General features: G+C 42.8%; 1 protein-coding gene across 2 annotated transcripts in view; it reads left to right on the top strand.

Annotated features, from left to right (window-relative positions):
* hdhd2 (haloacid dehalogenase-like hydrolase domain containing 2) overlaps positions 1 to 26,219 on the top strand; it is a 42,434-nt gene that overhangs the window by 14,582 nt on the left and 1,633 nt on the right. For both annotated transcript variants that reach the window (XM_063042588.1, XM_063042587.1), the window contains exons 3-6: positions 8,744 to 8,952; positions 13,404 to 13,488; positions 17,878 to 18,094; positions 23,717 to 23,780. In XM_063042588.1, the coding sequence (XP_062898658.1) occupies positions 8,744 to 8,952; positions 13,404 to 13,488; positions 17,878 to 18,094; positions 23,717 to 23,780 (575 nt within the window). The remainder of the gene's footprint in view (positions 1 to 8,743; positions 8,953 to 13,403; positions 13,489 to 17,877; positions 18,095 to 23,716; positions 23,781 to 26,219) is intronic.

The raw sequence follows: 26,219 nt of genomic DNA, 5'->3' as shown, positions 1-26,219 counted from the left end.
GAACAGGGAGCAATGGCAGTGGTAACGGGTTCTTCGAAGAAGGCACCGGAAATGCGCATGCGCAAAGAAGAGCTCATGCGCAAATCGACACAACGCAAACTACAAGAACCGACAGCCACTGCAATTGAAAATGACTCAGAGTCAGAATTGGATTCTGCAGAGAACACAGATGAAGAAGGGGAGGAAGAATTGGAAGCGATTGGAAGTAAAGGAGATGATAGAGACATAAGAGAGGCTATATTGCAATTAACGGCTGAACTAAGAAAAGTAAGAGAAGAGCTTAGAGATACGAAGATGTGCTATAATAAAGTTATGGAAAGACAGGACAAAATGGATAAGAAGCTTCAAAAGATGGAAAGAGCAATGGGGCATATGAATGATAGAGTGGAAAAAACAGAAAATGATTTGCTTGTCTGGAACTCGGAAAGAAATCGACTCTTGGAGGAAGTGGACATGTTGGAAAATTTCAGTAGACGTAATAATATTAAAATTGTTGGTCTTAAAGAAGGTACGGAGGGAGAAAAACCAATAGAATTTTTTCAAAAATGGATCCCGGATGTTTTGCAAATGCAAGAGGAGGTTCGACCAATTGAAATTGAGCGGGCACATAGAGCTCTAAGACCAAAACCAAAAGATGACCAATATCCACGATCGATTTTAATAAAATTCTTAAGATTTCAAGACAAGGAAAGGATTCTACAGGCAGCTGCTCGAGCTGCCAAGGATAGAAAAGGGCCATTGATAATTAAAGAGAACAAACCCTGATATAAGTTATGAACTTTTGAAGAGAAGGAAGAAATTTAATCCAGTGAAAAAAACCCTATGGGATCATGGTTATCAATTTATACTGCGTTATCCTGCAACCTTGAAGATTTTTTTGCCTGGTGGAGAAAAAAGATTTTTTGATGACTACCAGAAAGCAGAGCAGTTTGTGCGAGATTCTCTGAATATTCACCAGATACAAGAACAAATCCAGGGGAGCGAGATAGATTGAAGATGAAGATTGGGTTAAAGAATGGACTTGTTGGATTTTTGAAGCTGGATGAATGTATAAATATATCATTAATTATACGAGGGGGGTAAGAAAGGTTAAAACTGGAGGAATATTAGTTGGGAATAGTAACATTAATTTTGCCTATATATATATATAATTTTTTTTGTTGCAGGGGAGCTGGAAGAAGCACTGATCGATTGCTACGCTAATCATGTGTGCAAGCGTGGCTTTTGCCACGACCCGTAAAATGGAGGGGGGTAATGTTGTGTATCTTTTCATTCACAGCATTAGTGGGGGGGTATTTTGTTTTTTCTTTTTTTGTATTCTTTCTATCGTTTCTTTTTGCCTGGAAGGTTGGGAGGGAAACACATAGCAACATGGTGAAGTTTAAAGAGATTCCCCAAGGAACTATGAGAGTTGAGAAGATAAGTAATGTTTTAGATTGGAGTAACTTTGTTAAGAATAATGACTAATTTATTGAATTTTTTGAGTTTTAATGTTAATGGGCTTAATGGACCAGTGAAAAGAAAAAGAATCTTAACACATATTAAAAAAATGAAGATAGATTTAGCTTTTTTACAGGAAACGCACCTAACAGAAACTAAAGAGAGATTGGGTGGGTAGTGTTGTTGCGGCTTCATTTAATTCAAAAGTGAGGGGAGTAGCAATTTTGATCAATAAAACCTTACCAATTAGAATACAAAATGTAATAACTGATTCTGCGGGGAGATATGTGATTATACATTGTCAACTTTTTTCTGAATTATGGACTTTTATGAATATTTATGCACCAAACGAAAATGAGGCAAAATTCATACAAGAAGCTTTTCTGAATTTGGCGGATGCACATGAAAAAATATTAATTGGAGGAGACTTTAATTTTTGCTTAGACCCAGTCTTAGATAGATCAACCAAGGCTGTTATAAAATCGAAGGTAGTAAATTTAACTTTATCATTGATGAAGGATTTAAATTTGATTGATATATGGAGAAGAATCAATCCTAAAGAAAGAGACTATTCGTTCTACTCCCATAGACATAAAACTTACTCAAGGATAGATTTGTTTCTATTATCAATGCATATTCAACACAGAGTGAAAAATATGGAATATAAAGCAAGAATATTATCAGATCATTCCCCTTTATTAATGACAATAATAACGGCTGATAAGGAAAAAGTGGCTTATAGATGGAGATTTAATTCAACATTATTAAAACGTCAAGATTTCTGTGATTTTATGAAAAAGCAGATTCAATTTTTTTTGGATACAAATTTTCATTCAGTGGATGATAAATTTATATTATGGGATGCGATGAAAGCATATCTTAGGGACCAGATAATAAGTTATATGTCTAAAATTAAGAAAGAATATATGGCAGAACTAGATCAATTGGAAAAAGAGATTACAAAACTAGAAAAAGAATCTCAAAGATATATGTCAGAAGAAAAACGAAGACAACTTGTTAATAAGAAGTTACAATATAATACGCTTCAGACATATAGAACGGAAAAAGCAATTATAAGAACTAAACAAAGGTATTATGAGTTAGGTGAGAGAGCACATAAAATTCTTGCCTGGCAGTTGAAAACAGAACAAGCTTCCAAAACAATAAATGCTATTAGAACAAAGGCAAATAAAATATCTTATAAACCTCTTGAAATAAATGAAACTTTTAAAAATTTCTATTCTGAATTATATCAATCAGAATCCCAAAATGATGTTAATGAGATAGAAAGATTTTTATCACAAATTTCTCTTCCAAAATTGAATTTGGAAGAACAGAAGGGATTAGATATGCCTTTTACATTAAAAGAAGTTGAAGAAGCTTTAGGATCACTCCAAAGTAATAAATCTCCAGGAGAAGATGGTTTTCCACCTGAATTTTATAAAAAATTTAAAGATTTATTATTTCCTCTTTTTATGGAACTAATACGTCAAGCAGAAAAAATGCATAAACTTCCAGAATCTTTTTCAACAGCGATTGTAATAGTATTGCCAAAAAAAGACAGAGACCCTATGAAACCAACATCATACAGGCCTATTTCTTTATTGAATACGGATTATAAAATAATAACAAAAATTTTATCGAATAGATTATCTAAATATTTACCAAAATTAATACATATGGATCAAACAGGATTTATTAAAAATAGACAATTGGCAGATAATGTAACCCGGCTACTCAGTATAATTCATTTGGCACAAAAAAGGGATGAGAAGAGTATAGTAGTAGCTTTGGATGCAGAAAAAGCATTTGATAGATTAGAATGGGATTTTTTATTTAAAGTATTAGAAAAATATGGGTTAGGAACATCTTTTATAAATTGGATTAAAACTTAAAATTCTAACCGTAAAGCTAAAGTAGTGACAAATTCTCAAATTTCAACACCATTTCAGTTAAAAAGGTCAACTAGACAAGGTTGTCCATTATCACCTGCTTTATTTGTACTGGCGATAGAGCCATTAGCAGAACTAATCAGAATTGATCCAGATATTATGGGTTTTAGAGTTAATCAGGAGGAATATAAAATTAATCTTTTTGCCGGTGATGTTTTGATCTATTTAACAAACCCACAACATTCGTTACATAAACTATCTTCTAGATTGGATGAATATGGGAAGGTATCAGGTTACAAAATAAATTGGGATAAAAGTGAAATTTTACCTCTTACTAAAGGAGACTATAGTCAATGTCGATTAGTAACCCAATTTAGATGGCCAGTAAATGGTATAAAGTATTTAGGTATAAGACTTGATAATGATGTAAAGAATTTATATAAATTTAATTATTTACCACTGTTGAAAAAAATTCAAGAAGATTTTGACAAATGGATGATACTACCAATAACATTAGTAGGTAGAGTCAATGCTGTAAAAATGAATATATTTCCTAGATTACAGTATTTGTTTCAAACATTACCAATACAATTGCCACAGAAATTTTTTCAAGAGTTAAATAAATGTGTGAGAAAACTTCTTTGGAAAGGTAAAATGTCAAGAATATCATTGGAAAAATTGACATGTAAATTTAGGTTAGGAGGGTTACAACTTCCAAACTTTAAAAACTATTATAAAGCAAATCAACTTAGATTTATTGCATCTTTCTTCGATGATCAAAAACCAGCATGGATTAAAATAGAACTAGATAAGATAGGAGAAAATAGACCTGAAGATTTTATACATAAATGGGAATCTAAATGGATACGGGAAAAGAAAGAATCTCCTATATTAACACATTTGATTGATTTATGAAATAAGATAAATGATGATAATGAAACACAGAAATCTCTATTAGCAAGGAGACCTTTGTTTCAAAACAGACTTTTTCCTTTTACAATGGACAATCAACTTTTATATAATTGGTACCAAAAAGGGATTAAATTTATAGGAAACAACAGGAATTCTGCAGATGCTGGAAATTCAAGCAACATACATCAAAGTTGCTGGTGAACGCAGCAGGCCAACTCCTGGTTCCCTGGCCCCCACCGCTTTATTTTCACCATGGATGTCCAGTCCTTATATACTTCCATCCCCATCAGGAAGGTCTAAAAGCTCTACGCTTCTTTTTGGATTCCAGACCTAATCGGTTCCCCTCTACCACCACTCTGCTCCGTCTAGCGGAATTAGTCCTTACTCTTAATAATTTCTCCTTTGGCTCCTCCCACTTCCTCCAAACTAAAGGTGTAGCTATGGGCACCCGTATGGGTCCTAGCTATGCCTGCCTTTTTGTTGGGTTTGTGGAACAATCTATGTTCCGTGCCTATTCTGGTATCTGTCCCCCACTTTTCCTTCGCTACATCGACGACTGCATTGGCGCTGCTTCCTGCACGCATGCAGAACTCGTTGACTTTATTAACTTTGCCTCCAACTTTCACCCTGCCCTCAAGTTTACCTGGTCCATTTCCGACACCTCCCTCCCCTTTCTAGATCTTTCTGTCTCTGTCTCTGGAGACAGCTTATCCACTGACGTCTACTATAAGCCCACTGACTCTCACAGCTATCTGGACTATTCCTCTTCTCACCCTGTCTCTTGCAAAAACGCCATCCCCTTCTCGCAATTCCTCCGTCTCCGCCGCATCTGCTCTCAGGATGAGGCTTTTCATTCTAGGACGAGGGAGATGTCTTCCTTTTTTAAAGAAAGGGGCTTCCCTTCCTCCACTATCAACTCTGCTCTTAAACGCATCTCCCCCATTTCACGTACATCTGCTCTCACTCCATCCTCCCGCCACCCCACTAGGAATAAGGTTCCCCTGGTCCTCACCTACCACCCCACCAGCCTCCGGGTCCAACATATTATTCTCCGTAACTTCCGCCACCTCCAACGGGATCCCACCACTAAGCACATCTTTCCCTCCCCCCATCTCTCTGCATTCCGCAGGGATCGCTCCCTACACAACTCCCTTGTCCATTCGTCCCCCCCATCCCTCCCCACTGATCTCCCTCCTGGCACTTATCCGTATAAGCGGAACAAGTGCTACACATGCCCTTACACTTCCTCCCTTACCACCATTCAGGGCCCCAAACAGTCCTTCCAGGTGAGGCATCACTTCACCTGTGAGTCGACTGGGGTGATATACTGCGTCCGGTGCTCCCGATGTGGCCTTTTATATATTGGCGAGACCCGACGCAGACTGGGAGACTGCTTTGCTGAACATCTACGCTCTGTCCGCCAGAGAAAGCAGGATCTCCCAGTGGCCACACATTTTAATTCCACATCCCATTCCCATTCTGACATGTCTATCCACGGCCTCCTCTACTGTAAAGATGAAGCCACACTCAGGTTGGAGGAACAACACCTTATATCCCGTCTGGGTAGCCTCCAACCTGATGGCATGAACATCGACTTCTCTAACTTCCGCTAAGGCCCCACTTCCCCCTCGTACCCCATCTGTTACTCATTTTTATGCACACATTCTTCCTCTCACTCTCCTTTTTCTCCCTCTGTCCCTCTGAATATACCTCTTGCCCATCCTCTGGGTCACCCCCCCCCTTGTCTTTCCTCCCGGACTTCCTGTCCCATGATCCTCTCGTATCCCCTTTTGCCTATCACCTGTCCAGCTCTTGGCTCTATCCCTCCCCCTCCTGTCTTCTCCTATCATTTTGGATCTCCCCCTCCCCCTCCTACTTTCAAATCCCTTATGCACTCTTCCTTCAGTTAGTCCTGACGAAGGGTCTCGGCCTGAAACGTCGACTACACCTCTTCCTACAGATGCTGCTTGGCCTGCTGCGTTCACCAGCAACTTTGATGTATGTTGCTTAAATTTATAGGAGATTGTTTTGAACGAGGTATATTGATGTCATTTGAACAATTAAAGGATAAATATAAAATATCTAATAATACTTTCTTTTGTTACTTTCAATTAAGGGCTTACTTAAAAGGTAAGCTGGATCAAACAATGTTTTTGCCAAAACCTAATGAAATTGAAATTTTAATTCAAAAAGGGAAAATTAAAAAATTTATTTCTTGTATGTATAATTTGATTCAAGAACAGACAATTAAACAAGGAACCCATAAGTCAAAGCAAAAATGGGAAACAGATTTGAATATTAATATTGATGAAACAAATTGGTCAAGACTCTGTCTTGACAGTATGACAAATACAATAAATGTTCGACTTAGATTAGTACAATATAATTTTTTACACCAATTATATATTACACCACAAAAAATAAATAGATTAAATTCAAATCTATCTGGTAAATGCTTTCGGTGTAATCAAGAAATTGGTACTTTTTTACATTCTACTTGGTCTTGTTTTAAAATTCAACCCTTTTGGATAAATTTAAGAGTCTTATTGGAACAAATTACTGGAACTCAACTTCCACATAACCCTGTATTATTTCTATTAGGTGATATTGAGGGGATAAAACCAAAACTTAAATTGAATAAATATCAGAAAGAATTTATAAAAATTGCATTGGTAGTAGCTAAGAAGACTATAGTAGTTACTTGGAAATCTGATTCGTATTTAAGTATGGATCGTTGGAATAATGAAGTGGCTAGTTCTATTCCACTCGAAAAAATTACTTATAATTTAAGAGATAAATATGTAACATTTTTGAATATTTGGCGCCCTTATATACAAAAGATAGGATGGCATATTTAAGTGCTCCGATAAAGACCTTGGTCCCTTGGGGAAAGTAACGAATAATTATACCAAATTTATTTTGAATCCCATGGAGCATGTGGAAACCTTCCAACATCCAGGCGGTTCTTTTCTTTTTTCTCTCTTTTTTTCTTTTTAGGTAGGACTATATATATGGGGGGGGGAGGGTTAAGGGGAGGGGGGAGGGTAGATTTTATCTTTTCATGTATTCTTTTTGAAAACTCAATAAAAATTATATTTAAAAAAATAAATAAATAAATCAATTGTAGTAAGTATATATATGTGTATTAAATAGTTAAATTAAAAATAGTGCAAAAACAGAAATAATAAAAGTAAGGTAGTGTTCATTGGTTCAATGTCCCTTTAGAAATCAGATGGCAGAGGGGAAGAAACTGTTCCTGAATCGCTGAATGTGTGCCTTCAGGCTTCTGTACCTCCTTCCTGACAGTAAAATGAGAAGAGGGCATGTCCTGGGTGATGGGGGTCCTCGATAATAGACCATGAGATGAAGAGCCATTGAAAGTGAATCCATAGGTTGTGGGAATAGTTAATTGTTGGAGTGAGTGAGGTGAAGTGAAGTTATCCCACCAGTTCAAGATCCAGATGGTTGAGGGGTGATAACTGTTCCTGAAGCTGGTGGTGTGAATCCTGAGGCTCCTGTACCTTTTTTCCTGATGGCAGCCGTAAGAGGAGAGCTGCTTCCTTTCAACAATGCTCCGTATAGATGTGCTCAATGGTGGGGAGAGCTTTACCTGTGACGAACTGGGCCGTATCTACTACTTTTTGTAGGCATTTCCATTCAAGGGCATTGGTGTTTCCGTACCAGGCTGTGATGCAGCCGGTCAATATACTCTCCACCACCCATCTGTAGAAGTTTGTCAAAGTTTCAGATGACATGCCAAATCTTCGCCAGCTTCTAAGGAAGTAGAGGCTGTTCCATGCTTTCTTCATAACGGGGCTATCTAACCTGTTCACAATCCAGTTAGGATTCTGAACGCTTCTTCACTCTGCATTCAGGCATTTTTATATCTAAAGCCTCTGACGACTGACTGTCAGTTATGTTGAATACTAAAAGATAAGAGATTAGCTTAATTTGCCATGTGTACATTGGAACACAGTGAAATGTGTTGTTTGTATCAATAACCAACACAGTCCGAGGAAATGCTGGGGGCAGCCGGCAATTGTCAGCATGCTTCTGGCACAACACAGTATGCCCCAACTCACTCACCAGAACCGGTACGTCTTTGGACTGTGGGAGGAAACCAGAGCACCCGGAGAAAGCCCACCCAGTCATGGGGCAAACGTCCAAAAGTCCTTACAGACGGTGGCAGGAATTGAACCCAGGTCACTGTAAGTGTGACACAAACTTTTACCCTACTGTGCACGCATTTTAAAAATCTAAAAAACCACGAGTTTCCAATAGTTACAGAAATACCAGGTGTTTCTTCAAATTTGAGTTCTCATGCTGATTTCAGTTTGTGTCTGAGGTTGAAATAAGGCAACTTCCAATGTTGTATGCATGGGTGTATGAAGACAATTGGACACGCACACCTACTAATTCTGTGTTTTAATATAGAACTGTTCTGATGTGATTAGCTGAGAAAGGTGCTAACGTGCTTTTTGGAAATTCTGCATGCTTAGGTTGCGCCGTGCTCCTGTAGTGGTGAAGTTTGTCACTAACACCACCAAAGAATGTAAACGAACTCTGTTTGAACGACTGCAAAAACTCAACTTTCCCATCCAAGAGAATGAGATCTTCACATCTTTGACTGTGGCCCGGAACCTTGTACAGCAGAAGCAGGTTAGACCTTTACTATTGGTGGACGACAGCGCACTTGAAGATTTTGAAGGTAAGCTGTTTCTTGAAAGGGCCGTACAATGAGATAAACACCATTCATCCTAAAGGCACAGGAGCGGAATTAGGCTATTCCATCATGGCTGATTTATTACGCTTCTCAACCCCATTCTCCTGTCTTCTCCTCATAACATTTGATGCCCTTGCTACTCAAGAACCTATCAACCTTTGCCTTAAATACACCCCATGACTTGGCCTCCACACCCTTTGTGCCATTGAATTCTACAGATTCACCACCCTCTGGACAGAGAAATTCCTTCTCATCTCTGTTCTAAATGGAACATCCTTCTATTCTGCTGTGCCCTCTGGTTCTGGACTCCCCCACTATAGGAAACATCCTCTCTACATCTACTCTCTTGAGGCCTTTAAATATTTGATAGCTTTCAATGGAATTTCCCCCCCTCATTAGTCTAAACTCCAATGAGTTCAGACTCCAACGAGATAGAACCATAGAAACTACAGCACAGAAACAGGCCCTTTGGCCCTTCTTGGCTGTGCCGAACCATTTTCTGCCTAGTCCCACTGACCTGCACACGGACCATATCCCTCCATACACCTCCCATCCATGTATCTGTCCAATTTATTCTTAAATGTTAAAAAAGAACCCGCATTTACCACCTCGTCTGGCAGCTCATTCCATACTCCCACCACTCTCTGTGTGAAGAAGCCCCCCCTAATGTTCCCTTTAAACTTTTCCCCCCTCACCCCTAACCCATGTCCTCTGCTTTTTTTCTCCAGAGATCCTTCCTCATTGGTGTAAACTCCAGTGACTTCAGTCTGCAATGAGATCCTCCCATGTTGGTCTAAACTCCAATGAGTTCAGTCTGTAATGAGATCCTCCCTCATTGGTCTAAACTCTAGTGAGTTCAGTCTGCAATAAGATCTCCCCTCATTTTGCTAAACTCTAGCAGGTTCAGTCTGCTCTACTGAAGTTCCAGTCAATGCTTGCACTTGCTGATTTTCAGAAAGGTTCTTAGAGACAGGATTTTTGAACATTTGGAGAAGCATAGTCTGATTAGGGATAGTCAGAATGGCCTTGTTTAGGGGCAATCATGAACCTGATTGAATTCTTTGAGGATGTGATAAAGCACACTGATGAAGATACATAGAGTGTAGTAAGCCATTTGGCAAGGTGTCCCATGCTGGGCTGATTCAGAAAGCTGGGAGGCATGGAATCCAGGGTATCTTGGCTGTGTGGATTCAGAATTGATTTGCCCACAGAATGCAGAGGGTGATAGTGGAGGCAGAGTATTCTGCCTGGATTTAAAAATGCAGACACGAGGAAATCTGCAGATGCTGGAATTTCAAGCAACACACATAAAAGTTGCTAGTGAACGCAGCAGGCCAGGCAACATCACTAGGAAGAGGTACAGTTGACGTTTCGAGCCGAGACCCTTCGTCAGGACTAACTGAAAGAAGAGCTAGTAAGAGATTTGAAAGTGGGAGGGGGAGGGGGAGATCCAAAGTGATAGGAGAAGACAGGAGGGGGAGGGATGGAGCCAAGAGCTGGACAGGTGATTGGCAAAAGGGATATGAGAGGATCACGGGACAGGAGGCCTTGGGAGAAAGAAAAAGGGGAGGAGGGGGAGCCACACAGGTTGGAGGAACAACACCTTATATTCCATCTGGGTAGCCTCCAACCTGATGGCATGAACATCGACTTCTCTAACTTCCGCTAATGCCCCACCTCCCCCTCGTACCCCTTCCGTTATTTATTTATTTATTTATTTATATACACACATTCTTTTCTTCTCTCTCTCCTTTTTCTTCCTCTGTCCCTCTCACTATACCCCTTGCCCACCCTCTGGGCTTCCCCTCCCCTTTTTGTTTCTTCCTAGGCCTCTCGTCCCATGATCCTCTCATATCCCTTTTGCCAATCACCTGTCCAGCTCTTGGCTCCATCCCTCCCCCTCCTGTCTTCTCCTATCATTTTGGATCTCCCCCTCCCACTCCCACTTTCAAATCTCTTATTAGCTCTTCCTTCAGTTAGTCCTGACGAAGGGTCTCGGCCTGAAATGTCGACTGTACCTCTTCCTAGATATTCTGCCTGGAAGTTGGTGACCAGTGGAGTTTCACGGGGTAGAAGGAATGTATCAGAAATTATGATGAAACAGTGGATGGAAAACAGGAACTGTTTTAAAAATTCATATTAAATAGTGAAGTGAATTCAGAATCAGGTTTATTATCACCGGCACGTGTTGTGAAATTTGTTAACTTAGTAGCAGCAGTTCAATGCAATACATAATACAGAAAAAAAATAAGTATGTAAATCATTTACAGTATATGTATATTGAATAGATTAAAAATCATGCAAAAACAGAAATAATATGTATTTAAAAAGTGAGGTAGTGACCAAGGGTTCAGTGTCCATTTAGGAATCGGATAGCAGAGTGGAAGAAGCTGTTCCTGAATCGCTGAGTGTGTGCCTTCAGGTTTCTGTACTTCCTACCTGATGGTAACAGTAAGAAAAGGGCATGCCCTGGGTTCTGGGGGTCCTTAATAATAGACGCTGCCTTTCTGAGACACCGCTCCCCAAAGATATCCTGGGTACCTTGTAGGCTAGTGCCCAAGATGGAGCTGACTAGATTTACAACCTTCCGCAGCTTCTTTCGGTTCTGTGCAGTAGCCCCTCCATACCAGACAGTGATGCAGCCTGTCAGAATGCTCTCCACAGTACAACTATAGAAGTCTTTGAGTGTTTTTGTTGACATACCAAATCTCTTCAAACTCCTAATGAAGTATAGTCACTGTCTTGCCTTCTTTATAACTGCATTGATATGTTGGGACTAGGTTAGGTCCTCAGAGATCTTGACACCCAGGAACTTGAAACTGCTCACTCTCTCCACTTCTGATCCCTCTATGAGGATTGGTATGTGTTCCTTCGTCTTACCCTTCCTGAAGTCCACAATCAGCTCTTTTGTCTTACTGATGTTGAGTGCCAGGTGTGTGCTGTGGCACCATTCCACTAGTTGGCATATCTCACTCCTGTACACCCTCTTGTCACCACCTGAGATTCTACCAACAGTGGTTGTATCATCAGCAAATTTATAGATGGTATTTGAGCTAAGTGTAGCCACATAGTGATGTGTAGATAGAGAGTAGAGCAGCGGGCTAAGCACACGCCCGAAGTGCGCCAGAGTTGATCGTCAGCGAGGAGGATATGTTATCACCAATCTGCACAGATTGTGGTCTTCCAGTTAGGAAGTCAAGGATCCAATTTCAGAGGGAGGTACAGAGGCCCAGATTCTGTAACTTCTCAATCAGGATTGTGGGTATGATGGTGTTAAATGCTGAGTTCTAGTCGATGAACAGCACCCTGACATTGGTGGTCTAAAGCCGTGTGAAGAGCCATTGAGATTGCGTCTGCTGTTGACCTCTTGTGGCGATAAGCAAATTGCAATGGGTCCAGGTCCTTGCCGAGACAGGAGTTCAGTTTAATCATGACCAACCTCTCAGACCATTTCATCACTGTAGATGTGAGTGCTACTGGACGATAGTCATTAAGGCAGCTCACATTATTCTTCTTAGGCACTGGTATAATTGTTGCCTTTTTGAAGCAAGTGGGAACTTCCGCCCATAGCAGTGAGAGGTTGAAAGTGTCCTTGAATACTCCAGCCAGTTGGTTGGCACAGGTTTTCAGAGCCTTACCAGGTACTCCATCGGGACCTTCTGCCTTGCAGGGATTCACTCTCTTTAAAGGCAGCCTAACGTCGGCCTCTGAGACGGAAATCACAGGGTCATCAGGTGCAACAGGGATCTTCACAGCTGTAGTTGTGTTGTCCCTTTCAAAGCGTGCATAGAAGGCGTTGAGTTCATCTGGTGGTGAAGCATCACTGCCATTGATGCTATTGGGTTTCGCTTTGTAGGAAGTAATATCTTGCAAGCCCTGCCAGAGTTGTCGTACATCCGATGTCATCTCCAACTTTGTTTGAAATTGTCTCTTCGCCCTTGAAATAGCCCTCTGCACATCATGCCTGGTTATCTGCTCAAGTTTAATTGTCATTAGACCATACACATGAAACAGCTTTCCTCTGGGGCCAAAGTACAAAACACAGTACCAACACTCACAGATATAATTATAATATATATAATTAGCAGAAAGACAGTCAGACAAAAACATTTTGAAAAGTAATAATGTAACCCATGGCCTGTAGATTGAAGGTGTGTCTTTACTGTCCTGGAGCCATGTTTTATAAGAATGATTTCTCATGTCGTGCAAGTGCAGCTATAGAAGAACGCAATCAGGCTTGTCTGCCATGGAGCAAACACTGGAGGGCAGCACCAGTTGGAGTGCCCAGTGCCGATTCCAGCAGCACATAGCCAGGTTTGGTCCTTTAGTGTTATATACAAACATCTGCCGTGTTTTAGCGATATCTGCCAGCATCTGCACAGTTTCTGCTCCAGTCTGAAGACATCGGTAGTTTAATCAGGATTGTTTTCTTTCAGGAATAGACACAAGTGATCCAAATGGTGTGGTTATTGGATTAGCTCCTCAACACCTTAACTACAACACAATGAACAAGGCCTTCAGGTAAAGGTTTGCTAACGATGAAAGAAAATAGTCCACAAATCAGAATCAGGTGTAATATCACTGCCACATGTTGTGGAATGTGTTGCTTTGCAGCAAGTGTACATTGCAATACATAACAATTTAAAAAGTTCCAACAACAAACGAATATAAAACGCTAAGTAAGTAATGTGAAAGGACAAGAAAAAATGTTCATGGGTTCATTGTCCATTCAGAAATCTGATGGTGGAGGGGAAGTAGCTGTTCCTGAAACACTGAGTGTATGTCTTCAGGCTCCTGTACCACCACCTCAATGGTAGCAATGAGAAGAGGCCAGTCCTTTAATGAGGTATTACATTTTGAAGGTGTCCTGGATGCTGGGAGGCTAGTGCCCATGGCGGAGCTGGCTGAGTTTATAACTTTTGACCATACCATAAGACAAAGGAGCAGAAGTCGGCCATTCGGCCCATTGAGTCCGCTCCGCCATTTTATCATGAGCTGATCCATTCTCCCATTTAGTCCCGCTCCCCCGCCTTCTCACCATAACCTTTGATGCCCTGGCTACTCAGATACCTATCAATCTCTGCCTTAAATACACCCAATGACTTGGCCTCCACTGCCCCCCGTGGCAACAAATTCCACAGATTCACCACCCTCTGACTAAAAAAATTTCTTCGCATTTCTGTTCTGAATGGGCGCCCTTCAATCCTTAATTCATGCCCTCTCGTACTAGACTCCCCCATCATAGGAAACAACTTTGCCACATCCACTCTGTCCATGCCTTTCAACATTGGAAATGTTTCTGAGGTCTCCCCTCATTCTTCTAAACTCCAAGGAATACAGTCCAAGAGCGGGCAAACGTTCCTCATATATTAACCCTCCCATTCCCGGAATCATTCTAGTAAATCTTCTCTGTACCCTCTCCAATGTCAGCACATCCTTTCTTACATAAGGAGACCAAAACTGCCCACAGTACTCCAAATGAGGTCTCACCAGCGCCTTATAGAGCCTCAACATCACATCCCTGCTCCTATACTCTATTCCTCTAGAAATGAATGCCAACATTGCATTCGCCTTCTTCACCACCGACTCAACCTGGAGGTTAACTTTAAGGGTATCCTGTACGAGGACTCCCAAGTCCCATTGCATCTCAGAACTTTGAATTCTGTCCCCATTTAGATAATTGTCTGCCCGTTTATTTCTTCTGCCAAAGTACATAACCATACACTTCCAACATTGTATTTCATTTGATACTTCTCTACCCATTCTTCCAATCTATCCAAGTCTCTCTGCAGACTCTCCGTTTCCTCAGCACTACCGGCCCCTCCATCTATCTTTGTATCGTCAGCAAATTTAGCCACAAAGCCATCTATTCCATAATTCAAATCGTTGATGTACAAAGTAAAAAGAAGCGGCCCCAACACGGACCCCTGTGGGACACCATTGGTAACCGGCAACCAACCAGAATAGGATCCCTTTATTCCCACTCTCTGTTTCCTGCCAATCAGCCAACGCCCTATCCACGTATGTAACTTTCCTGTAATTCCATGGGCTCTTATCTTATTTAGCAGCCTCATGTGTGGCACCTTGTCAAAGGCCTTCTGAAAATCCAAATATACAACATTCACTGCATCTCCCTTGTCTAGCCTACTGGTAATTTCCTCAAAAAATTGTAATAGGTTTGTCAGGCAGGATTTTCCTTTAAGGAAACCATGCTGAGTTCTGCCTATCTTGTCATATGCCTCCAGGTACTCTGTAACCTCATCCTTGACAATCGACTCCAACAACTTCCCAACCACCGATATCAAGCTAACAGGTCTATAATTTCCTTTTTGCTTTCTTGCCCCCTTCTTAAATAGTGGAGTGACATTTGCAATCTTCCAGTCCTCCGGAACCATGCCAGGATCTATCAACTTTTGAAAGATTATGCATCTGCAATCTTCACAGCTACTTCCTTCAGAACACGAGGGTGCATTCCATCTGGTCCGGGTGAGTGGACTATAGGAGAAAGGGAAGGAGGAGGGGAATTGGATAGCAGAGGTGAGCGGACCGTGGGAGAAAGGGAAGGAGGAGGGGAGCCGGATAACAGAGGAGAGTGGACCATAGGAGAAAGGGAAGGAGGAGAGGAATGGATAGCAGAGGTGAGCGGACAATAGGAGAGAGGGAAGGAGGAGGGGAATCTAGTAGAGGTGAGTGGACCATAGCAGAGAGGGAAGGAGGAGGGGAATGGATAGCAGAGGTGAGTGGACCATAGGAGAAAGAAGGAGGGGAATCTAGCAGAGGTGAGTGGACGATAGGAGAGAGGGAAGGAGGAGGGGAATCTAGCAGAGGTGAGTGGACTATAGGAGAAAGGGAAGGAGGAGGGGACCCAGGGGGAGGTACTAGGCAGGTGAGAAGAAGTGAAAGGTCAGAGTGGGGTGAGGGTGGGTGGAACTTGTTTACCAGAAGGAGAAAACTATATTCATGCCATCAGGTTGGAGGGAACCCAGATGGAAAATAAGGTGTTGCTCCTCCACCCTAAGGATGGCCTCTTGTGCCAAGATGAGGCCATGGATCATCGTTAGAACAGGATTAGGAATTGGAATAATACTGATTGGCCAACAGAAAGTCCCCTTTGTGGCAGAGCTGCTCGACCAAGAGGTCCCCCGATTATTGACCGGTCTCACCAATGTAGAGGAGGCCGCATCGGGAGCACCAGACAAAAGAGACGACCCCAGCAGAGTCGCCGGATTCAAGAGATGTGACACCTGCTACAGAAAAACTAAGAAACTTCTTTAAAAACCACAGAAACAGAGGCAGCTGTACTACCTGAGAGTACGGCTGGTCAGAGTCGACCACGGACGTAGTGTCCTGGCTGTCTACGTGGTACACAAGCTGGACAGTATGATATGGAGAGCAGGCTGGTGCCCTGTAACAGGTCCCTCTCTCCACACAGCTGATGAATCCAAAAGGCCCGCAGAGACGGACACAGTTTGGCACCAGTGGCGTCGCAGGAGCTGCTGATCAGTATTGAACTCGACATAGGACTGCCTACAGGATACCGGCTCCAGATTTTGCCTCGGGGTATTTGAGATCAGAGTTTTCCTTCTGGTTGAGCTGCCAACCACAGCTGATGAGTCCTGTCTGCCCAAAGTGACTAGTTTCAAGGCACCAGTAACCTGCCTTTGCCCCTTCTGCTGTCAGTAGAAGCGGTTCCACCGGGTTAAACCACACATGAAGGCCAGGAGCTGGACTTGGTTGTCAGAGGGTATTTGAGACGCACACCATTGGAAGCATTTAATAGGTAGTGGGAGCTTATCCCCACCACCTCCCCTACTATGACAACTTAAGGAACCTGCTATACTATAATTACTGGAAAATTCACTGAATAATTACACATATATAGGTCATTATACGAAAATATAAAGAAGCAGAGGAGAGATAAACTACAAGAAAAGTAACAACTCTAAATCCTGATCTATCACACTGTCTTCTCAGCTCCAAAGAAAGTAGATATTTAACCTTATCCTATTTGATAGTTAGCTTTCTCTTATGTGATCAGTGTTGCTTGTTGTATTCTGGCACAGTGGCAGAGACAAGGGTGCCAAGTAGGTAGTATTACTGGTTGGTACAGCCAGCTGTGAATTATCTAGAAGAGCTTTTCCCACCAATCATATCAGACACTGTATCTGGTCAATGCATCTGTGATGGCAGGATAATTATTACATTTTTTTCTTGCCAGAAGAGGTGATATTTATAGATTTTAAATGTTCAGCATCATTGGGTTACTATTCTCTGCAATAGGTTGGGGTAGAAAATTCACTCTCTTGGAACGGCACACAAAGCCACTGCAAAAATATCGATCAAATTAAAATATAATGAGCTACTTAACATTTCCAGTCATCAAGTAGTTCAAAAGTTTTGGAATTTATTTCAGCTCCAGGGTAGTGGCACAGTGGACATCAGGGAGGAGACTACGTAACATCCACACCAGGAACACCAGACTCAAAAACAGTTACTTTCCCCAAGCAGTAAGGCTGAACAACACCTCCACACCCCCAACCACCACTACTTTATCATTTCCAGTCAGTCACCTTATGTACAGACACTCCTGTGCCTAGTGTCACCCTATGGACATACAATCAGTCTGTGTGTATCAGCTATCTTGTGTATTTATGCAGTATTTATTGTGCTTTTCATCTGATTGTATTTTTTGGTGTTCGAATTGGAATAACCATTATTTGTCCTCCTTTACACTTGTGTACTGGAAATAACATTAAACAATCTTGAATCTTGAGCAGACAAGACAAGAACAGAAAGGTCACAATACCAGACCATCTATCCATACGTGTGGCAGAGGGAGTTGAGGGGAAAAACAATTTTTATTTGTTGATCACACAGTTGTGTTTTGTTCTGACTCCTGCATTTCTGTAGGTTACTTTTAGATGGCGCCCCTCTGATTGCCATACACAAGGCCAGGTACTACAAGAAGGCAGATGGATTGTCACTTGGACCTGGAGCCTTCATCACTGGGCTGGAGTATGCAGCAGATGTCACAGCCACAGTTGTAGGAAAACCAGAGAAACAGTTCTTCCTTGAAGCCCTCCGAAGCACGGGGTGTGAACCAGAGGAGGCCATAATGATCGGTGATGTACGTTTGATCTTGTCCAACTCCACCCTACCTCAGTTCTGCTACCGAAACAAATCCCCGTTCAAGCCATAACACCACAAGAACACTGGGGCAGAATCAGGCCATTCAGCCCATTGTGTCTCCTCCACCATTCCAACATGGCTGATTTATTATCCCTCTCAACCCCATTCTCCTGCCTTCTCCCCGTAACCTAATCAAGAACCTATCACCATCCTATCAAAAGTGGGCTTCGGAGAGGTAAGTGGGTAGGCAGACTTCGCTTTTGGTTTTTTTTCTTTGCATTTTTTGAGGAATAGAGAGCATGTCGGTAGGGTTAGTATTTTGCTCTGGGTGTCAGATGTGGGAATTTTCCAGTCTCCCAGATGGCCACATCTGTGCCAGGTGCACTGAGATGCAGCTTCTGAGAGACCGTGTTAGGGATCTGGAGCTGCGGCTCGATGACCTGCAGCTTATTAGGGAGAGTGAGCAGGAGATAGAGAGGAGCTACAGGGAGTTGGTCACCCCAAGGCTGCAGGAGGTAGATAAGTGGGTGACTGTCAGGGAAGGGATGGGAAGAGCTGGGATAGTAGAGAGCACCCCTGTGGCCATCCCCCTCAGTAATCGTTATCTCATTTTGGATGCTGTTGAGGTGGGTGACCTGACAGAGGACGACCATGGCAGTCGGGCCTCTGGCACTGAGCCAGGTTCCGTGGTGCAGAAGGGAAAGAAGAAGATGAGGAATGTGGTAGTCATAGGGGTTTTCATAGTGAGGGGTACAGACAGGAGGTTCTGTCACTCTGATAGAGATACCTGCATGGTGTGTTGCCTCCCAGGTGCCAGGGTACGCGATGTCTCAGATCGGGTGCAGAGTATTCTGAAGGGAGAGGGTGAACAGCCAGAAGTCTTGGTACATGTTGGTACCAATGATACAGGTAGAAAAAGGGAGGAGGTCCTGAAGAGAGAATACAGGGTGTTAGGTGGGAAGATGAAAAGCGGGACCTCCAGGGTAGTAATTTCAGGATTGCTGTTGTGCCACGTGCTAACGAGCACAAGAATAGCATGATCAGGCATATTAATGTGTGGCTGAGAGACTGGTGTAGGGGGCAGGACTTCGGGTTCCTGGATCATTAGGGCCTCTTCTGGGGGAGGTACAACCTGTACAAAAAGGACGGGCTACACCTGAACCCAAAGGGGTCCAATATCCTAGTGGGCAGGTTTAATAGAGCTGTTAGGGAGGGTTTAAACTAATTTGGCAGGGGGATGGGAACCAGAATGATAGGGTTGAAGAGGAAAACAGAAATAAATCAAAGCTAGCGTGCAACAGAAATTGTAGGAAGAACAGGCAGGAGATGAGGTATAATCACAGCCAGTGGGATGAGTTACAGGGTAATGGAGGCATGGTGCAGGTAAAACAGAGCAACAAATACTGGACTGCAAGTGTTATATTTGAATGCACGCAGCATAAGGAATAAAATGGCCGATCTTGAAATTCAGCTACAGATTGGCAAATATAACGTTGTGGCCATCTCCGAAATTTGGCTCTTAAAGGATGGCTGTCATTGGGAGCCGAGTGTCTGAGGATATATGGTGTATCGGAAGGATAGGTTAGTAGGCAGAGGGGGTGGTGTGGCTCTGTCTATAAGAAGTAATATTAAATCATTAGAAAGAGATGACATAGGATCAGAAGGTGTAGAGTCTCTATGCGTTGAGTTAAGAAATGACGAGGGTAAAAGGACCCTAATGGCAGTTGTATACAGGCCTTCAAACAGCAGCCGGGATGTGGATTACAAATTAAGGGGATAGAAAAGGCGTGTCAGAAAGGCAATGTCACAATAATCGTTGGGGATTTTAACATGAAAGTGGATTGGGAAAACCAGACCAGTACTGGACCAAAAGTGAGAGAATTTGTAGAATGTCTAAGGGATGGCTTTTTAGAACAGCTTAGAAACATAGAAAACCTACAGCACAATACAGGCCCTTCAGCCCACAAAGCTGTGCTGAACATGTCCTTACCTCAGAAATTACCTAGGGTTACCCATAGCCCTCTATTTTTCTAAGCTCCGTGTACCTATCCAGGAGTCTGTTAAAAGGCCCTATCGAACCCACCTCCACCACTGTCACCTATATCTAATGGTTTTAAATACACTCAATGACCTGGCCTCCGCAGCTGTCTGTAGCAGTGAATTCCACAGACTTGCCACCCTCTGACTTCCCGCTGACTTGATTTAAAAATCCACCCATCATCCAGGCTATGCTCTCTTCTCGCTGCTGCCTTCATGAAGGACGTACAGGAGCAACAGGATCCACACCACCAGGGTCAGGAACAGTTATTACCCTTCAACCATCAGGCTCCTGAACCAGAGGGAATATATTTATTCAACTTCACTCACCCCAACATTGAACTGTTCCCACAAAATAAACTAAGAAGAGAAGAGCTGCAGATGCTGGAAGTCCAAGCAACACACACAAACACTGGAGGAACTCAGCAGGCCAGTTGGCATCTGTGGAAAAGAGTGAATCATTGATGATTTTCTCCAATCCTGCCGAAGAGTCTCGGCCTGAAACATCGGCTGTACTTTTTCCCATAAGTACTGCCTGGCCTGCTGAGTTCCTCCAGCAGTTTGTGTGTGTTTTATCAGCATAGTAAATCTACCTGCCTTATGTTGTTCATCTCCCTGTCTCGGTCTTTGTCAAAACTTGTCTTTGTTGAGGTTCCCGTTGCAAGCCTTGGGCAGTAACAGTAGATGGTAATTGTAAAGTCTTGCTGTACTTTGTTTCCTTCCTTCCTTCCTTCCTTCATTACTTCCTTACTTAAGTATCAACCTCTGCCTTAGATATCCATAAAGACTTGGCCTCCACAGCTGCCTGTAGCAACGAATTCCACAGATTCACCATTCTCTGGCTAAAGAAATTCCTCCTCATCTCCATTCTAAAAGTACGCCCCTCTATTTTGAGACTGTGTCCTGGTTGTAGACTCTCCCACCATAGGAGATATACTCTCCACATCCACTCCATCAAGGCCTATCACCATTTGATAGGTTTCAATGAGGTCACCCGTCATTTTTTTGAATTCTAGTGAATACAGGTCCAGAGCCATCAAACACTCTTCATATGACAAGCCATTCAGTCCTAGAATGATTTTCGTGAACCTCCTTTGAACCCTCTCCAGTTTCAGTACATCCTTTTTAAGATAAGGGTCCAAACCTGCTCACAATACTCCATGTAAGGCCTCACCAGTGCTTTATAAAGTCTCATTATTACATCCTTGCTTTAATATTCTAGTCCTCTTGAAATGAATGCTAACATTGCGTTTGCCTTCCTCAGCACAGACTCAACCTGCAATTTAACCTTTGGGGAACTCTGCACAAGGACTCCCAAGTCCCTTTGCATCTCAGTTTTTTGTATTTTCTCTCCATTTAGAAAATAGTCAACTCTTTCATTTCTTCTACCGAAGTGCATGACCATACACTTCCTGATACTGTACTCAATCTGCAACTTCTTTGCCCGTTCTCCTAATCTGTCTAAGTCCTTCTGTAGCCTCTCTATTTCCTCAAAATGACCTGCCCTTCCACCTATATTGAGACTTTGCAACAAAGCCATCACTTCCATTATCCAAATCATTGACGTATAATATGAAAAGAATCAGTCCCAACACAGACCCCTATGGAACACCACTAGTCACTGGCAGACAACCAGAAAGGCTCCCTTTATTCCCACTCGCTGCCTCCTGCCGATCAGCCACTGCCTTATCCATGCTGGGATCTTTCCTTTCATGCCACGGGCTTGTAGCTTGTTAAGCAGCCCCGTGTGTGGCTCAAAGACCTGAAAATCCAAGTGTACAACATCTACTGATTCTCCTTTGTCTATCCTGCTTATCTCTTTAAAGAATTCCAACAGGGTTGTCAGGCAAGATTTTCCTTGAGGAAACCTTGGCCTATTGTATCTCCAAGTGCCCTGAGACTTTATCCTTCATATCGACTGCAACATCTTCGCAACTCCTGAGGTCAGACTAACTGGCCTATAGTTTCCATTCTTCTGCCTCTTTCCCTTCTTGAAAAGTAGAGTGACATTTGCAATGTTCTAGTCTACTGGAACCATTCCAGAATCTAGTGATTCTTGAAAGATCATTACTAATGCCTCCACAATCTCCTCAGCCACTTACTTTCTACCTATCACCTCCCAGCTTCTCACTTCTTTCACCTCCTCCCCCATCCACCTGACTTCACCTATCACCTTCTTCACCTCCCCCCCCCAAACTTCTTATTCTGACATCTTCCCCCCTCCTTTCCAGTCCTGATCAAGGGTCTCTGCCTGAAACGTTGACTATTTATTCATTTCTGTAGTTGTCTCCTGACCTGCTGAGTTCCTCCAGCATTTTCTGGATTTCCAGGACCAAACTAGAAACACTAAGTATATTTTCCTTTACTCTTTCTGGATGAGGAAGTGGAAGGGTGAGTTAGGAGTTTACAGATGACACGAAGCTTGGTGGAGGTGTACAGTGTGGAAGTAGTTTGCAGTGGGACATTGACAGGAATCGGAGCTAGGCTGCGATGTGGCAGGTGGATTTCATCCCAGAGAAGTGTGGGGGCAGGTCCAGCTGGAAGGCAGAGTACAGAGTACAGAGTACAGAGTACAGGGTACAGGGTACAGGTTTGCTAACAGCTTCGCAGCAACATGGATGTACAGAGGGGTCGTGGGTCCATGTCCACCATCCCACCAAGTTGCAGTGCGTTGATAGGGTGGTTCAGAAGGCGTACGGTGTTTGTTGGTCTTCAGTAGTCAGGAGATTGAGTTCAAGAATACAAGTAATGTTGCAGATCTGTAAAACTCTGGTTAGACCACGTGGGGTATTGTTTTCAGTTCTAGACACCTCATTAAAGGAAGGAGTGAGCTAGGGCTTTTCTCTTTGGAGCGAAGGAGAATGAGAGGTGACGATAGAGGTGTACAAGATGGTCAAGTGGATGGGCAGAGACTTTTTCCCAGGGCAAAGGTATAACTTTTAGGGTAATAACTACAAGAAGATGAATCTCGGCTGTATGTGCTCTGATAATAAATTTACTTTGAACCTTAATCTTTAATTGAAAGAAAGTATGGGGTGAGTTTTTCTCACACAGAGAGTGGTGAGTGCGTGGATTGCTCTGCCCACGGTGATGGTGGAGGCTGATACATTAGAAACGTTTAAGAACCTCTTAGATAGGCGCATGGATGATGGAAAAATGAAGAGTTATGGAGGAGGGGAGGGTTAGATCCATCTTGGAATGAGTTGAAAGGTTGCACAAAATTATGTGCTGTAGTGTTCAATAAGTACATTCTATGATGGTACAATGTGCTTGTGTGACAGCCATAGCAAAGTACTTCACACTCAGTCGCAGGGAGAATGGACCGGCTCCTTCCAGACCATGGCCGAATTGAACCGGGGTCACTGGCACTGTGAAGCATTCTGCTACATTACACTGCTGTGTCACCAACAATTGTTCTGTTTTCTGTAGGTTGGAGTTTCCTGAGTTTCTTCATGACTCTTTGTTTTTTGAAACTTTTTATTTTATTTTCTATTGTTTGATTTTCCTTTCTGTCGCATTACCCCAGCTGTGTACTTTATACAAAAGGAAGAAACATCTGCAGGATAATTCTTTTTGTTTGCAGGATGTTCGGGATGATGTTGGTGGAGCACAGAGTGCTGGGATGTTGGGTATTTTGGTAAAAACTGGTAAGTTTGTTTCTGACTATGTGGAAAGTTTTTGTGTGGTTATTTCTTGTGGATTTTCTCAGTAGATAAAGCTGATCGAGGACTCCTGTTACTCTCTTCCTGTGACTTCTCTGCATTTTACCATGATGAGTATTTAGAGGAGACAGGTTTTCCCCATAGTCTTAGAACTGTAGAACAGAAACAAGGTTGTCACCCCTTCTAATCTAGGCTAAAGTATTATTTTGCCTAGTCACATTGACCTGTGCCCGGACCATTGCCCTTTATCGTCTTCCCATCTATGTATCTGTCTAAATTTCTCTTAGATGTTGAAATCAATCCCGCATCCGCCACTTGTGCTGGCAGCTTGTTCCACACTCTCACCACCCTATAAGTGAAGAAGTTCCCCTTAAATATTTCACCTTTCTCCCTTAACCTATGGCCTCTAGTTATGGTCTCTCCCAACCTCAGTGGAGACAGCCTGCTTGCATTTCCCCTATCTATACCCCTCATAATTTTGTATATCTCTATCAAATCTCCCCTCATTTTTCTACACTCTAAGTCCGAAACTATTCAATCTATACCCATAAGTCCGGTCCTCAAGTCCCAGCAACACCTTTGTAAATTTTCTCTGCACTTTTTCAATCTTATTTACATATTTCCTGTAGGTAGGTGACCAGAACTGCACACAATACTCAGATTAGGCCTCACCAGCATCGTAATCAGTTTCAACATAACATCCCAACTCCTGTACCTAGTATTTCGTTTTATAAAGGCCATCAGAATCAGGTTTATTATCACCGGCATGTGTCGTGAAGTTCGTTAACTTAGCAGCAGCAGCAGTACAAAAAATTATATGATAATGTAGAAAAAAAAGAATAAGTAAATAAATTGTTGTGTGTATATATAAAGAATAGATTCAAAATAGTGCAAAAACAGAAATAATATATAATTTTTAAAAAGTGAGGTAGTATTCATGGGTTCAATGCCCATTTAGGAATCGGATGGCAGAGGGGAAGAAGCTGTTCCTGAATCGCTGAGTGTGTGCCTTCAGGCTTCTGTACCTCCTACCTGATGGTAACAGTAAGAAAAGGGCATGCCCTGGGTGCTAGAGGTCCTTAATAATGGGCGCTGCCTTTCTGAGACACCACTCCCTAAAGATATCTTGGATACTATAGAGGCTAGAACCCAAGATGGAGCTCCCTAATTTTATAACTTTCTGTAGTTTCCTTCGGTCCTGTGCAGTAGCCCCCCCCCCTCCATACCAGACAGTGATGCAGCCTGTCAGAATGCTCTCCACAGTACAACTATAGAAGTTTTTGAGAGTTTTAGGTGACAAACCAAATCTCTTCAAAGCCCTCATGAAATATGGCCACTGTCTTGCCTTCCTGTCTTGCCTGCATCGATATGTTGGGACCAGGTTAGGTCCTCAGAGACCTTGACACCCAGCAACTTGAAATTGCTCACTCTCTCCACTTCTGATCCCTCTGTGAGGATTGGTTTGTGTTTCCTCGTCCTATCTTTCCTCTTTTCTCCTACTGACGTTGAGTGCAAGGTTGTTGCTACAACACCACTCAACTAGCTGGTCTCTCCCGCTCCTGTACGCCCTCTCATCTCCATCTGAGATTCTGCCAACAATGTATCATCAGCAAATCTATAGATGGTATTTGAGCTATGCCTGGCCACACAGTCATGTGTATGGAGAGAGTAGAGCGGTGGGCTAAGCACACAACCCTGAGGTGCACCAGTGTTGATCGTCAGTGAGGTGGAGATATTATCACCAATCTGCACAGATTGTGGTCTTCTGGCGTCTGAGACAGAGATCACAGGGTCATTAGATGCAGCAGGGATCTTCACAGCTGTAGTTGTGTTCTCGCTTTCAAAGCGTGCATAGAAGGTGTTGAGCTCATCTGGTAGTGAAGCATCGCTGTCATACTCATCCGGGTTCGAAGATGAATCCCTGAATACGGTCCAGTCCACCAATTCAAAGCAGTCCTGTAGGCGTTCCTGTGCTTCCCTTGTCCATACCTTCTTGGTCCACACTGCTGGTGCTGCAGTTTTCAGTCTCTTCCTGTACTCGGAGTAGAAGTACAGCCAAGTGATCAGACTTCCCGAAGTGAAGACGTGGAATAGCACGGTAGGCGGCTGGGCTCAGGGCTGGAAGGACCCGTTTAGTGCTGTGTTGCTAAATAAATAATTTTTGCAACGTGCGTGTCTGACTTTAACTCTCTAAATAGAACATGGGACATTTCAGCACAGTACAGGCCCTTCGGCCCACAATGTTATACCGATCATTTAGCCGCCGTCGCACTCTCTCTCCCCCCTGCCATGTCCCCCTCCTGCTCTCCCCCTCTCTCCCATCCTCCCCCCTCTCCCTCTCCCCCTCCCCCTCTCCCTCCCCCTCTCCACCTGATTTGCATTGTTCCATCCTCCAAAAAACTGGGATTTCTCCATCGCCAACCA

The sequence above is a fragment of the Mobula hypostoma genome, chromosome 3 (assembly GCF_963921235.1).
Source record: "Mobula hypostoma chromosome 3, sMobHyp1.1, whole genome shotgun sequence".
NCBI lineage: Eukaryota > Metazoa > Chordata > Chondrichthyes > Myliobatiformes > Myliobatidae > Mobula > Mobula hypostoma.
Note: the sequence above shows the minus strand (reverse complement) of the source record. Positions and strands in the feature narration are given on the sequence as shown.